This window comes from Hylobates moloch, unplaced genomic scaffold, assembly GCF_009828535.3.
Source record: "Hylobates moloch isolate HMO894 unplaced genomic scaffold, HMol_V3 SCAFFOLD_16, whole genome shotgun sequence".
Taxonomy (NCBI): Eukaryota; Metazoa; Chordata; class Mammalia; order Primates; family Hylobatidae; genus Hylobates; species Hylobates moloch.
In genome coordinates this window covers 5,043,845-5,057,562 of record NW_026652291.1, presented here as the reverse complement: position 1 = coordinate 5,057,562, position 13,718 = coordinate 5,043,845, and the positions used below count along the sequence as shown (strand labels likewise).

At 55.9% G+C, this 13,718-nt stretch overlaps 1 protein-coding gene across 2 annotated transcripts in view; it reads left to right on the top strand.

Moving 5' to 3' along the window:
- The window catches only part of WDR25 (WD repeat domain 25), a 155,092-nt gene extending 148,640 nt beyond the window's left edge, over positions 1 to 6,452 (top strand). For both annotated transcript variants that reach the window (XM_032134948.2, XM_032134949.2), the window contains exons 5-7: positions 1,514 to 1,684; positions 5,219 to 5,359; positions 5,970 to 6,452. In XM_032134948.2, coding sequence (XP_031990839.1) covers positions 1,514 to 1,684; positions 5,219 to 5,359; positions 5,970 to 6,191 — 534 coding nt within the window. In that variant the 3' untranslated portion in view covers positions 6,192 to 6,452. The remainder of the gene's footprint in view (positions 1 to 1,513; positions 1,685 to 5,218; positions 5,360 to 5,969) is intronic.
- The last annotated feature ends 7,266 nt before the right edge of the window (positions 6,453 to 13,718 follow it).

Sequence of the window (13,718 nt, the reverse complement as noted above, 5' to 3'; positions counted from 1 at the left end):
AGAGGCAGCTTGTCTCCCTGTTCTGCATTCAGAAGACTGTTTTTTCCACCCCTGGATCATTCTTTAGGCTTCAGGGGGCCCACTCTGAAATCTCCCTAGTTGAGGGTTGCTTTGGAAGAGGCTCAGAGAAGAACGGTCATCTGTTGCCCACCCTCCCCCAGGAATTACAGAGACAGGAATTGGCCAGCAGGAGAATGAACTGTGGGTCCCAGGGAAGCCGCGAGGGTTGGAAGAGGCTTCACCATGCCCTGGCCATGTGACCTTGAGCCAGAGAAGAACAGTCATCTGTTGCCCACCCTCCCCCAGGAATTAAGAGGCAGGGAATTGGCCAACAGGAGGATGAACTGTGGGTCCCAGGGAAGCCACGGGGGTCAGAAGAGGCTCCACCATGCCCTGGCCATGTGACCTTGAGCAAATCCCTACCTCTTCCTGGGCCTCAGTGAACCTCATCCAGAGAATGGGTCTCAACCTCCTCCTCCTCTAACCTAAACTGAAATTATGGAGTGCCATATTTAATGTGAATTTGACGTATATATTTTAAGGAGGAAGACAGAAAATATGTTTGCAAAATTTGAAAGGTATGAACTCCAATTAAAAAGTCAAGATGGCTCATTTTGAGCTGGCGGGGGCCCAGGGACTGAACTGTTTATGCTGCAGCCACATGGTGGCGCCCCAGGAACTGGTAAATGGACCGGCCGGCCCCTGCGACCAACTTGAGACCTTGCTGCGCTTCCATGGCTGCGAGTGGGTGCCCAGCATGTTATTTCCATGTTGTAATTAAAGTCCTGTCCTCTGTGAGTTTGTTAAGTGGAGCTACTTGCTAGTCCTGGTACTGGGACCCTTCTCCATCCCCCCACCAGAGCTGGATATTTGAGAGCAGAAGCTGAATGTGATAAAATCCTCTAAGAAAGCAAAACAACTGCTTGATACTTAATAAAGTCAGTTTATGAGACAGGAGACTGTGAAGTATCGGTGATGATGCTAAAACAATACAAAGTGTCATTAAAGCTAAAATACGTCCTGTGATTCTGGCTTTATGGTCTGTCCCCAAGCACATTTGCTCCTGCATTACTGTGGCTCCTCCAGGGACAACAATCTGGGACTTCGCAAGCTGTGAATTATGTGACGTCTTCAGAAGCAAGACCCACTCAAAACATGACCCCACTGTTGATGGATGTCAATATGCTCTCAAGGTGCCCTTGGCGAGTCAAGGGCCCTTCCCTTAGCGCTTTCCCTGGGATCCTGCTGCTCTCAAGGGGTGACAGGAATGCCTCTCTGGACCCATGTGGCAATAGAGCAGGGGGGCTGAGAAGTTGACAGACACTGGACTGGGTGTGGGGCGGGAGGGTCCATGATTCCATATATGGCTTGGGGGTGCTGCTCAGCCTGTGTGTGTGTGGCCCAGCATAGACTTCACTAAACCTGCCTGTCCCCCTGGGTCCTTGGCCTTCCCTGCGTAGGCGCCTGTCCGTGCTCCCAGGCCTGCCAGCATGACCAGTGTCCACTCTTGCAGGTGATGAGAAGCTACAAGGCGACCATCCAGCAGACCTTGGACATCCTGTTCCTCCGGGACGGCTCCGAGTTCCTGAGCAGCACAGATGCTTCCACCCGGGACTCGGCTGACCGCACCATTATTGCCTGGGATTTCCGGACCTCTGCCAAAATCTCCAACCAGATTTTTCACGTAAGAAATCCCATTTAGCATTGCTGTCAGTTTCAGCCACAGAGTGTATCCATGTAGTTCAGGTCTGTCTCCATGTAGTTCAGGTCTGTCTGAGGTTCCAGGTCCCTTCTGTGGGAGGAGGCTCACTGGACTGAAATCTCCAGGATGGGGGTAGGCAGGTCTCGGCCTGCCGCACACATGGAGAGCTTGTGTGGGCTTCCAGATGCAACCTCCTTCTGCTCTTCTTGTGCCAGCACAGCCACCCCACAGGGTAAGGTTCTGGGGGGGAAGTTCAGTCCAGATCAATGGGGAACGTGGCAGTGCAACCTGAGAAACCCCACTCTCCCACTGCCACCACAACCAGCTACTCAGAAGGGGTTTCTGACCCTCAGTGGCATTGGCAGTTGATGTAGCCTAGGAGTTCAGAGCAGGGGCCCCACAGTTAGAACACCTGCATTAAGGCTCTGGATTCACTATGACCTTATAAGGTGGAGAGCCTTGGGCCTGCTATTTAGCCTCTTTGATTCTCACTTTCCTCATTAGAAAATAGTTTTGAGAATTAAGAGAGAGAGAGAGAATGCTTATAAAAGGTCAGGCACAGGGAGTGCTTCTGTGCTTTAACTGTCATTACCACCACCACCATCAACATCACTACCACCACCAGTGTCATCACTGCCACCATCATCATCACCACTAGTACCACCATCAGCATCACTGTCTCTATACCCACCACCACCACTGTTGTCACTGTCACTACCACCACTACTATCATCACCACCATCATCACCACCACTACCACCATTATCACCAGCACCAGCACCATCAGCATCACTATCTCTATACCCATCAACACCACCATTATCACCAGCACCACCACCATTGGCATCACTACCACCACCAATGTCATCACCGCCACCATCACCAGTATCACCATCAGCATCACTATCTTTATACCCACCACCTCTACTGTCATCATTGTCACTACCACCACTACTGTCATCATCACCACCACCACCACCACCAGCATCACCATCACCATCACCATCATCTCTATACTCATCATCATCATCATCATTGTCATCATCACACCAGCACCATCAGCATCACTATCTCTGTACCCACCACCACCACTGTCATCATCACCACCACCACCACCATCACCATCACCACCACCATTATCACCAGCACCACTGCCATCAGCATCACCACCACCATCCTTGTACTCATCACCATCATTGTCACCACCGCACCACCACCATCACCGCCACCACTATTATCACTAGCACTACCATCATCAGCATCAGCATCGCCATTTGTGTACTCACCACCATTACCATTATCGTCATCACCGCCACCACCGTCACCACCATCCTCTTCATCTCCAGCACCACCATCATCGTCACTGTCACCATCACCACTCTCGTCCCCACCACCATCACCATCATCACCATCATCACCACTGCCATCTCTGTCACCTTCACTGTCACCAGCATCTCTATTGCTGCACCACCATCATCACCACTCTATCACCACTACCATCTCTGTCACTACCACCAATTGTATCACCACCACCATGATCACTGCCGTCATTACACCACCCCATCTCTGTCACCACTACCATCTCTTATCAGTACCACCACCACCATCAACACTACACTATCTCTATCACCACCACTGTCACCAGCATGTCTAGCACCACCACCACCATTACCACCATCATCACCACCATCATCTCTGTCACACCACCATCACCACTGTGATTGTCACCACCACCATCTCTGTTATATCATTATCATCACCATCACAACCACCGCTACCATCATCATTGTCACCACTACCACCGCCATCATCATCATCATCATCTTTTGAGATTTCAACTAACCCAAGACTAATCTCTGAATTTAAAACTATATGTCATGTGTATATGATATATGTGGGTGTACATGAAATATCTATCCTGCGTACACCTTCTTTTCCTCCCTGCCTTTTCCTTGTTCTCAGTGGGTTCTAAGTGGCTCTGAGCAAACCTGCTTCTAGACCTCCACTGCAGGGTGTCCCAGGGCAACCCACTGGGCAGGACAGGCCCTTGGAGGGAGCTGGAGGGGCACATCTGGCCTCTGAGGGTGTCCTGCCTCCAGGAGCCCAGGGGAAGTGAGGCAGATGAAGGTGCCTTGTGCCTGAACTATAGTTACACTCCACACTGTCTATGCGGAGGGAGCAGGTGCTCAGCCTGGCACATTCACACCAGGAGCTCATTATCTGGCCATGGCAGCCTCTGTGCCTCTGATGGGCACATCAGCCTGCAGTTGTACTTCCTGCTGCTCCCCACTTTGCCCTCTGAGTTTGGGCTCACTTAGAGAGTGTGGCCTAGGGACAATAGTTAGAACAATGTAAAGCCAGCTTGAGGGGGTAGTTTTTAGGGGTGCTTCCTGTCAATGAAGCTTGAGATCTCATGCCCCCTGTGTTTTGAGGTTTGTGCATTTCTTTTCTCATTTGGCCACTTACCTCCTCACTTACTGTGCATTTTGGCTGTGTGGGTCCCTGAGCTGGGCTGGGCTGTCCCTGAGGGCTCACTGTGGAGGTGGGGAGATGGGCATGTAGATTCCTTTTCTATCCTTGTGTGATGTTACACAAACTTGGTGGGTGGAAGAACATAAACTTATTCCCTCACAGTTCTGGAGGCCTGAAGTTTGTAATCAATATTAAGTATGATTGGGCTGAAGTCAAGGTGTTGGCAGGGTGTGCCCTCTGGAGTATCAAGGGGAGAATCCTTCCTGCCCTCTTCTGGCTTTTGGTGACAGCCGGCATTCCTGACTTGTGGCTGCATCTCTCCAGCCCTCCAAGCCAGCATCTTCACACCACCTTCACTGTTTGTCACATCTCTGCACCTTCTCTTTCTCTTTCTTTTCTTTTCCTTTCTTTTCTTTTCTTTTCTTTTTTGTAGAGATGGGGTTTTGCCATGTTGCCCAGGCTGGTCTCGAACTCCTGGGCTCAAGAGATCCACCCGCCTCAGCATCCCAAAGTACTGGGATACACACGTGAGCCACCACACCCAGCCTTGGCTTTCTTTCTATAAGGCTGCACGCAACTGCATTTAGTGTGATATAGGATCATCTGCTTATCTCAGAATCCTTAGTTATGTCTGCAGAGACCCTTGGTTTTGACCCTGTAAGGTAACATTCACAGGTTTCAGGAATTAGAACATGGGTATATTTTGGGGGGCATTTTCCTGCCTGCCACAGGACACAGGCAGGTTGTAGAAGCTGGGAAACGTGGAGGAAACTGGATTCCCCTCCAGCCTCCAGAAAGAAGTGCAGCTCCACCAACATCTTGAGTTCAGCCCAGCGAGGCCTCTTTCAGACTTCTGACTCGCAGGAATGTGTGATGTGAAATGTGTGTGTCTTGAGCCACCAAACTTGTGGTGATTTGTCACAGCAGTGATAGGAAATCAATGGAGACACCCAGCCAGGGTCTGGGAGCAGGCCCCAGGCCCCAGAGCAGAGTGTCAGGTGGGGGGTGTCTTCTCCGACCCATTTGTGGCTCTACTGTTCTCAGGAGAGGTTCACCTGCCCCAGCCTCGCCTTGCACCCGAGAGAGCCCGTGTTCCTGGCACAGACCAATGGCAACTACCTGGCCCTTTTCTCTACTGTGTGGCCCTACCGGATGAGCAGACGGCGGCGCTATGAAGGGCACAAGGTACTTCTGTCCTTGTCCCCCAGGCAAATGCTGAGCCCCAGCCCCAAGCCTCCTGGTAGTCCTGGACATGGGCCCTGGGGTGCATGGAGCCTCTGTCTGGGCAGATCCTGCTTTCTGTTTCCTGGGTGAGCGCATGCCATGTGGCTCGCTGTCTCTTCAAGTCCCTGAGCCACATCTGGTCCTCACCCCAGGCCCCAGGTCCTGGGCAGGAAGCAGTAGTTGGCTCACACAGACAGGTCTCAGAAGTGGGGGGCAGGAACAGGACAGAATGGTCATGGGTGTCATTTCTGCATCCTTCCTGTTCCACGCTGAGGCCAGCCTTGCTGGGGTGGAAGGGGCTGGGGGCTCAGTGACTGTCACTGAGGCCAGACCCCTCAGCTAGGCTGGAGCTGGTCCTGCTGGATCTGCTGAACTGGCCTTGGGATGTGGGCCCACATCAGGGCTCTACAGCCTCATGGGCGGGACTTGGGCTTTGGCCTCAGGGACACAGGGTGCGAAGCCCAGCTCTGCTCCGTCAGCTCGGGGCTTCAGCCTGCTCGTTTGTAGAATGGGCGTACTCACCCTGGCTTGATGGGTGCGGCCTGCTCACCTGCTGTGTCCCTCTCTGCAGGTGGAGGGCTACTCAGTGGGCTGCGAGTGTTCCCCAGGCGGTGACTTGCTGGTGACGGGCAGCGCCGATGGCCGGGTCCTGATGTACAGCTTCCGCACAGCCAGCCGAGCATGCACGCTGCAGGGGCACACGCAGGCCTGTGTCGGCACCACCTACCACCCCGTGCTGCCCTCCGTCCTCGCCACCTGCTCCTGGGGAGGGGACATGAAGATCTGGCACTGAGCTTTTTGTCACTGAACCTTCCTAATGACAGCTGGGCTCTGTGACTCCCTCTTCCTCAAGCGTAGATGAGAGGAATGAGCACAGAGGTTGGCTGTGGATCCTGGGTACCACCCTCTGAGCCTCAGTTTCCTCATCTGTAAAGTGGGGACAAAAGTCTGTTTGCCTCAGGGGTGTGAGGACTACACTAGTGAAAGTGCCTGGCGGGCAGCCGGCGATGCCCAATAAATGTGTGTTTTGCTATTTGTTAAGTGATTTCAGCAACAAATGTGCATTAGCAGCTTCTTCTTGCCTCCCTCCTCCCAGACCTGCTGGACCTCTGGAGACTGAGAGAACTGTGCGAGCTTGAGATGGGGTCAGCCCCGCTCTGCGGGTCCCAGCAAGGGAGTCCTGAAGTGGGGGTGGTCTGGGTCTTTGGTCTGCCCTCAGGGATTCTGTTGGAGCTCAGCGCCCCACCAGCCTCACAGGCCCCAGCCGCTTGCACTCCCCAGGGCTGTGGCCAGCTGGGCCCCTGGTTGGCTCAAGCCCTGGGCCCCTTGGGCAGCCTCTTGCCCCGCCAGAAGCGTGCTGCCCGTGCAGGTGTGCCCGCCTGGTGAGGGAGCCGCATGGAGAAGTGAGGGACCCTTGAGGAGCCTGGAGGAGCTGGGCTGGGAGGAGGCCTGGCTCCTCAGGTGCCTGCACAGGCTGATTAGATGGAACCCCCTCCAGAATTGTAACTGAGGGGCTACTCCAGGAGCCCAGGGATCTGCTGACAGGTGAGGGTGGGGCCCACCAGTACCTTGGAAGGCTTCCTGGAGGAGGCAAACCTCAACTTGGTGAAGACAGTGTCCCTGGCAGGGAGTCAGTGGAGAAGGGCAGAGAACGTGAGGAGGCCGCCCATGGGCCAAAGCAGTGGGGGACACAGGAGGAGATGGGCACTTGGCTCCCCCTGCCCACTATTCTATCCCCGCTCCACTGTCGCCGTAGCTGAGGCAAGGCAAGGCACCACTCCTCTCCCAGGTTCATCTCTGCATCTGTAAAGCCGGGCATTGGAAGAGCCAGCCTGTAGGCTCACAGCTAGGGTCAGAGAAGGTCAAGTCTGTGGGGGTGTCCTGGGAGGGGGCTGGAGCTGGCCTGGGGCTGGTGGGTAAAGACCTGTGTGTCAGTGTGTCCAGGGGGTCCTTGGGATCCCTGGGCTCTGTGGGAGGGGTATCCCAGACAGAGGGAGGGGCTGTGCAAAGGCCCTGAGGTGGGGCTTCTGAGGGCTAAGCCTTCCTGCCCCACAGTCACCGCAGAGCCTGACACATGGCAGGCATCCGGTCTACAGCACCTACTGTGTGCCTGTCTGTGGGTGGGGAAGCTGGAGTTGAGCACTGAGGGTGCTGAGTGCACGGCCCCAGTGTCCCCGTACTGTGACCTGAGGACAGGGTGAGTGGGATCCCCTGGCCCATGTGGGGGCAGCATCCTCATGACCCACAGTGGGAGCACCTTCTATGTATTTCTTTTAGGCTCAAGAATGGCTGTTGGCCGGGCGCGGTGGCTCACGCTTGTAATCCCAGCACTTTGGGAGGCCGAGGTGAGCGGATTACGAGGTCAGGAGATCGAGACCACGGTGAAACCCTGTCTCTACTAAAAATACAAAAAAATTAGCCGGGCGTGGTGGCGGGCGCCTGTAGTCCCAGCTACTAGGAGAGGCTGAGGCAGGAGAATGGCGTGAACCCGGGAGGCGGAGCTTGCAGTGAGCAGAGATTGCGCCACTGTACTCCAGCCTGGGCGACAGTGTGAGACTCCGTCTCAAAAAAAAAAAAAAAAAAATGGCTGTTTTGGTGAAAAGAGTTGCACCCCGTGCCCGGCGAGCTTGGTCACTGGCAAAAGTGAAGATTGCCACTGGCCTGAGCAAGGCGGTTGGGGGTGGTGGTGCTGAGGCTGGCGAGGGAGATGGGCAGTCCCCACCCTCTGCCCCATGTGGCTGCTGGGGCCTCCCTCTTGTCATGCTTCTGGCCTTTGCCCTTCCTCCTCCTGCTCTGAGAGGGGAGCTCCTGTGACCCGTGGGGCCCACCCCATCACCCCCACCCGGCAGGCTGATGGTGCCTCAGGGCCTTTGCGCTCACCACCCCCCTCCCCCAGCCTCCTTCCCTCAGGGCTTGCTTGGATGGTATCTTCGTGGAAGCTCCTCTCACCCTCAGCCCCCTTTCCCCACAGAGCCCCCAGCCCCACCGGTGCCCCACAGCTGCATTTGTGGTGGAGCACATGCCCCAGGCTGGGGTTCCTGCTCCCTGCTGGTGCCTGGCCCCGGCACAGAGTGGGCCTTCCACAAGTGACTGCAGGCATGGCCCGGTGACAGGACGTAGGCCTGTGTCCTTCATTGCTGTGTGACTTTGGGCAAGCTGCCTAGCTCCCAGTGCCTCAGTTTCTCCTTCTGTGAAACGAGAACACAGTGCCCATCTCGTGGAGATCAGGAGGCTGGGGCTATGTGTCTCCCGGTAGGGCCTGTGTGTCACAGGTGCTCAGGAAGTGGTGCTGGGACTTAGTGTCAGGCTGACCACTTGACGCAGGAGCTGAGCCAGTTTAGGGCAGAGTGCGAATGTGGCTCCCTTCTCAGACCTCGCCTCAGTGGGCCATGGGGTGGTGGGCCTTGCTCCTACCCTTGCTGTCCCTGTCACTCTCTGGGCATTGGCCTTTCCCAGGTTCAATCTCACGGCAGAAGCCACCAGCTGGGGCTGCCGCCCTCATTCATTCCCACTGGAGAAGTCCAGGGAAGGACTCAGATTGGCTGGCTTCTGTCACACGCATGCTCCACACCCAGGCTCCTTGGGCAGGTTTGGTGGGAACTGTGATTTGTAGCAGGGAAAGTAATCTCCTCCCCAAGTGCAGGACCCTCCTACAAGTATTTTCATGAGGGTGTGTCTCCCCAGCTCCGACGTGTTTGTGGAATGAATGGATGCTGCGCGAGTGAACCCAGACACACGGGGGAGGGAAAGCTGCAGTGGTCGGGGTGGAGGGCGGCCCGGGCTTCTCAGGCCGTTTCTCATTTGCCTTTCCCATCCCCACACCTCACTGCCAGCCCCAGACCTTGGAGTCCCGTTGCTCTGCTTCCTGACCCAGTACAAACCCCAGCGGTTTTCCACCTTCCTGATGGTGATTTTGTGATGGAGAACTTCATCGCAGCATTTGCTGATTGTTCCCTACTGTGATATGTTTGTGTTACCACTGATTTAACATGTGCATCAGTCACAGATGACACCGTGTCAGGCTTCCGAGGGCTGGGATATAGCTGTTGAAAGGCTTCCTGTCTACCTGGGCTCCTGGCCCCGCACCTGTGCTGGGCACACATCACTGCCTGCCACCTGTGGGACTCGGAGCCAGGAGACCAGCTCACGTCCCAGGGCCATTTCCAGCTGGTCTGAGGCCTTTGCAGGGGTCTGGCTTCTCTGAGCCTTGTTTTCTCATCTGTAAAGTGGGCCTGTGGGGATGAGGAGAGAAGAGGCAAAGGAAAGGACTTTGAAGATTGTCACCCAACTTCACTTGGGACAAACGCCATCCACTTCTGTGCACCTGAAGTCCATTTATTTTCCAAGCTGGTGGCCTTGAACCAACCCAAAGCTCTGACCCTTCTGGGGCGGGGGCGGCGGGGCCACCCAGGGCTCCGCAGAAAACCCGCTGTGGTGGTTTCTTAGCTCCACCCTCTGTGGGTTTGATTTCTCAACACAGGCCCCTGTGGGTGCCAGCTGGCTGCCAGCCCCTTCCCTTTTTAGGTCATTTTATTGGGAAGAATGGCAGGTGTGCACCATGCTTTTATCTATTTCTTTTTCCAAACACTTTCTTCCAAAGAACATTCTTAAAGACTGACTTTGATCCTTGGCAAGGTGTCAGGGAGTTCACCGTTTGCAGTTTTAAAATAAGAAAGCTAAATTTAGAAAATGTGGAGCAGGAATGAAAAAGGAGTATGGTCTCTTCCCTCCACCCACCTTCCTGGGGCTGAGTGTTCACCTTCATCCTCTCCTAGAAAATCTGAGATGCCAGATCCGAAGCCATCGTGGAGAAAAACGGCTTCACCTCCAGATGCCGTGCAGGCTGTGTGTGCTGGCTGCACTGCCGCGTGCCGGGCGTGGCCGTGACTCTTTTCTGAGTGCAGCTGATACGTGCAGCTCCTGACAGGGTGTCCATGATCCCCACTGTCCAGCAGAGGAAACTGCTGCCCTGAGGGCAGGGAGCTGTGCCCAAGGCCTTCTGACCCCAAGCCTGTGCTCTTTTTGCACCTGGGATCCCTTCCCAAATGGCCTCCCGTGGGCACCACCTCCACCTCACTTTGGCTGTCTGTACGGTGGGAGACCCAGCTACCTAGAGGGTCCCTGGAAATTGCATTGATGAATGTCCTCAGGCTCCAGCAAGGGAAGCTGGCCAGGGGGCCTAGGTCTTGCCCAAGGTGACACTGTCAACTGGTGGCAGAGCCCAACCCTGCACTGCCCTGCTGAGAGCTGAGGAGAAACATGCATGGATGTGTGGGCAGGTGGTGGATATGCAGACAGGGCTTCCCTGAAGGCAAGGCAGGATCTCAGTGCAGGGAGAGAGCAGGGGTGGAGAGGGAACCCTGTGCCAAGGCCAGCTGCCTGGGTAGATGGGGACTGTCCGGGACTTCCCGTTCAGCTGTGGGGACAGTCCAAGTGCAGAACGTCGAAGGGCAGATCCAGAGGGAAACTGCCAGCTCCAGAGCTCAGCCCCTTGGGAGCCCCACAGGAGCACTGAACAGTTTCTGGAACTCTCCAGCTGTCACAGATCTGTGCCTTTTCATGGCTCTGTTCCATTTGCCTAAAATACCTGTTGAACGCCTATTCATCCTTCAACACCCAGTGTGATCCTCTCCTCTGACCCCTTTCATTTGTCCTCGTGGGGCAGTGAGGGCCCTCCCCTCTGAGATGCCCACAGGCCCTGTGTTCTGGAAGCCCTGAGCTGAGTGTTACACTGTCTGCCTTCCTCCCCCACCTCTGAGTTCCTTGTGGGCAGGGCCAGGTCCCTGAGGCCAGCATGAGGCTGCCAGCTGACAACAGCACCAGGGAAAGGAGGGGGGCACCGAGACCCAGCGCAAGGGATCCTGCCTATGAGAGGAGAGTCACCAGTCAGAGCCACAGGTGCTCCTGTCTCAGGGCCCTGCTGAGCCAGCTTTGAGCCATGAGAATTGGGGATAGTGAACCAAGGTCCCCCAGCCTCAGTACCACAAGGAGCAGTATCTTGACTGCCGTGCACAGCAGGCAGGCCCCCACCCCGGGAGCGTCAGCCTGACCCTGCCGCTGCGAGCCATGTGGACCCTCTCCTTCCTCTTCTCTCCTGCGCCCGAAGGCTGCCTGGCTCTGCAGCCAAAGTCACCGTCCCTACCCAGTCCTAGGCAGGGACCTAATGGTCCTGGCTGCTCTGGGAACAGGACACCTTGGAGGCCCGGCTGTGGCAGGTGTTGCAGCCCAGGCAGGAGAGCCCTGTGAGGTGTGGAGGCCATCTCGGGGGCTGCAGGCTCTGAGGTGGCAATGTGGGGCCAACACCCTGGGTCTGGTCCCCCAGATCTGGGCCAAGGCTGCCGCCCAGGGCAGGTATGCCTGATTTAGTAGCCCCCAGGAGTGAGACCTGGGCAGGGCCTTTGTCACCTAGAGGTGGGAGAGCCAGGGCGCCCCTCTTTCTGGCCTCAGCTTTTCCACGTCTGGGTGACAGAAATCTCACAGCTGACACTGGGGTGGCTGAAGCTTGGGTTCCCCTCTGGGAATGCCTCTGCCCACCGGGTGCCAGTTGTTTCTCTCTCCCACCCTCAGTGAGCTCAGTGAGGGCTGTAGCCCCTGTTCTGTCCACAGGCCCCAGAGAGGAGAACAGAATCCCAAACCTCTCCAAGCTTCCTCTGGCTCAGGGAGGCTGCTTCCTGGGGCGGCAGCTGTGGCTGGAGAAGACACAGCCTGGCTGGCTCTGGCTTCTTCTGCAGAGGAAGGGGAAGGGCAGGGATGCAGGGAGCCACGGCTGATGCCCACTCTCCTTGGAGTGGTCTGACCAGAGGCAGAGCCACGCTAGAGCTACACACAAAGCCAGGCGTGCCAGGGAACCTCCAGACACGAACCTGGGTGAGGTGCTCCCCACTGGGACATGCCCCCAGGCACCTACAGGGACAGCTATAAAGGCCCTCTTGCGGAGGGGCCTCCATCCTCAGCCTTGAACGCACACATGCACCTCTTCAAGGCCAGGGATGAGCGTGTGTCCAAGATGAGCAGGCATCCAGAGAAACAGAGCCGCCGGAGCGGGAACCACGAGGAGGCCTGCACAGACCACACGGTCCAGTCCCAGACCAGCTTGTGAAATGGTTGTGCCCACTGTGTTGATAGAAATAAGAGACGAGTTGGAAAATCTCTCCAGGGAATGGGAAGCTAAGAAAGTGGCACTGTGGATTTGTAAAACCACCAAGTAGAACCTCCAGAAATGAAAAACATGAATAACTGAAATGAAAACCTCAGTGGCTGTATGTGGCCGCTGAATAGACACAGGAGGGAATTAGTGAGTTGGAAGACAGATGATGCGCAGTGTAGCAGGGAGAGCGCAGCAACCACGGAGGGTGTGGGGAGGGGTGGCAGGGCCCGCTGCAGGCCTGGGTGGCACAGGGTGTGGGGAGGGGCGGCAGGGCCCGCTGCAGGCCTGGGTGGCACAGGGTGTGGGGAGGGGCGGCAGGGCCTGCTGCAGGCCTGTGGTGGCACAGGGTGGGGGAGGAGTGACAGTGCCCGTTGCAGGCCTGGGGTGGCACAGGGTGCGGGGAGGGGTGGTTGGGTCTGTTGCAGGCCTGAGGTGGCACAAGGCATGGTGGGGGGTGACAGGGCCACTGCAGGCCTGAGGTAGCACAGGTCTGAGAAACAAACCCGGAGGGAGAAAACAGAGAGAATGGGCAGAGAAATGTTTTAAAAAAAATAATAGTTGAGAATTTTTCAGAACTGGTGAAGTACACCAATCCACAGATGTGAGATTCCCTGAGGATCCTAAGAAGGATTCCTAAGAAGGAACTCCACACCCAGACACACCTCAGGGAAACCGCAGAAAGCCAAAGTCAAAGAGAAAATCTTAAAGAGCCAGGGAAAAGAAAGCAATTTTTTTTTTCTAACCAATGGAGCGGCTCCTGGACTGACAGCCAGTTCCCAATACCAGCAGGAAGACAGAGCAGAGCGGCAGCATCCCTTGTGCCCGGGAAAAGGCTGCCTGCCAACATTCCATCCACGGCCCCAGTACCTCTCAAGGAGCAGAAGCCAAGTCTGAGACACGAGGATTAGGGGCCAGGAAATCGGTGGGGCAGTGCACAGGAGCATGAGATGAAAGAGCTGTTGTATCCAGTGGGTTGGGAAAAGCAGGAGAATCCACACCCTAGATAGGAACTTGGATGCCAGGGTGGGGACGGGGTGTTATGGGGATGGGGTGTGAAGTGGGGTTAAGGGGCCCAACTTGGCTGCAGAGAGCAAGGCCGGGGAGGGACGGACACCAGGGATCCCAGGTTCCCGAGACCAAAAGGCAGAAGGAGGAGAAACAGTCTAACCCAGA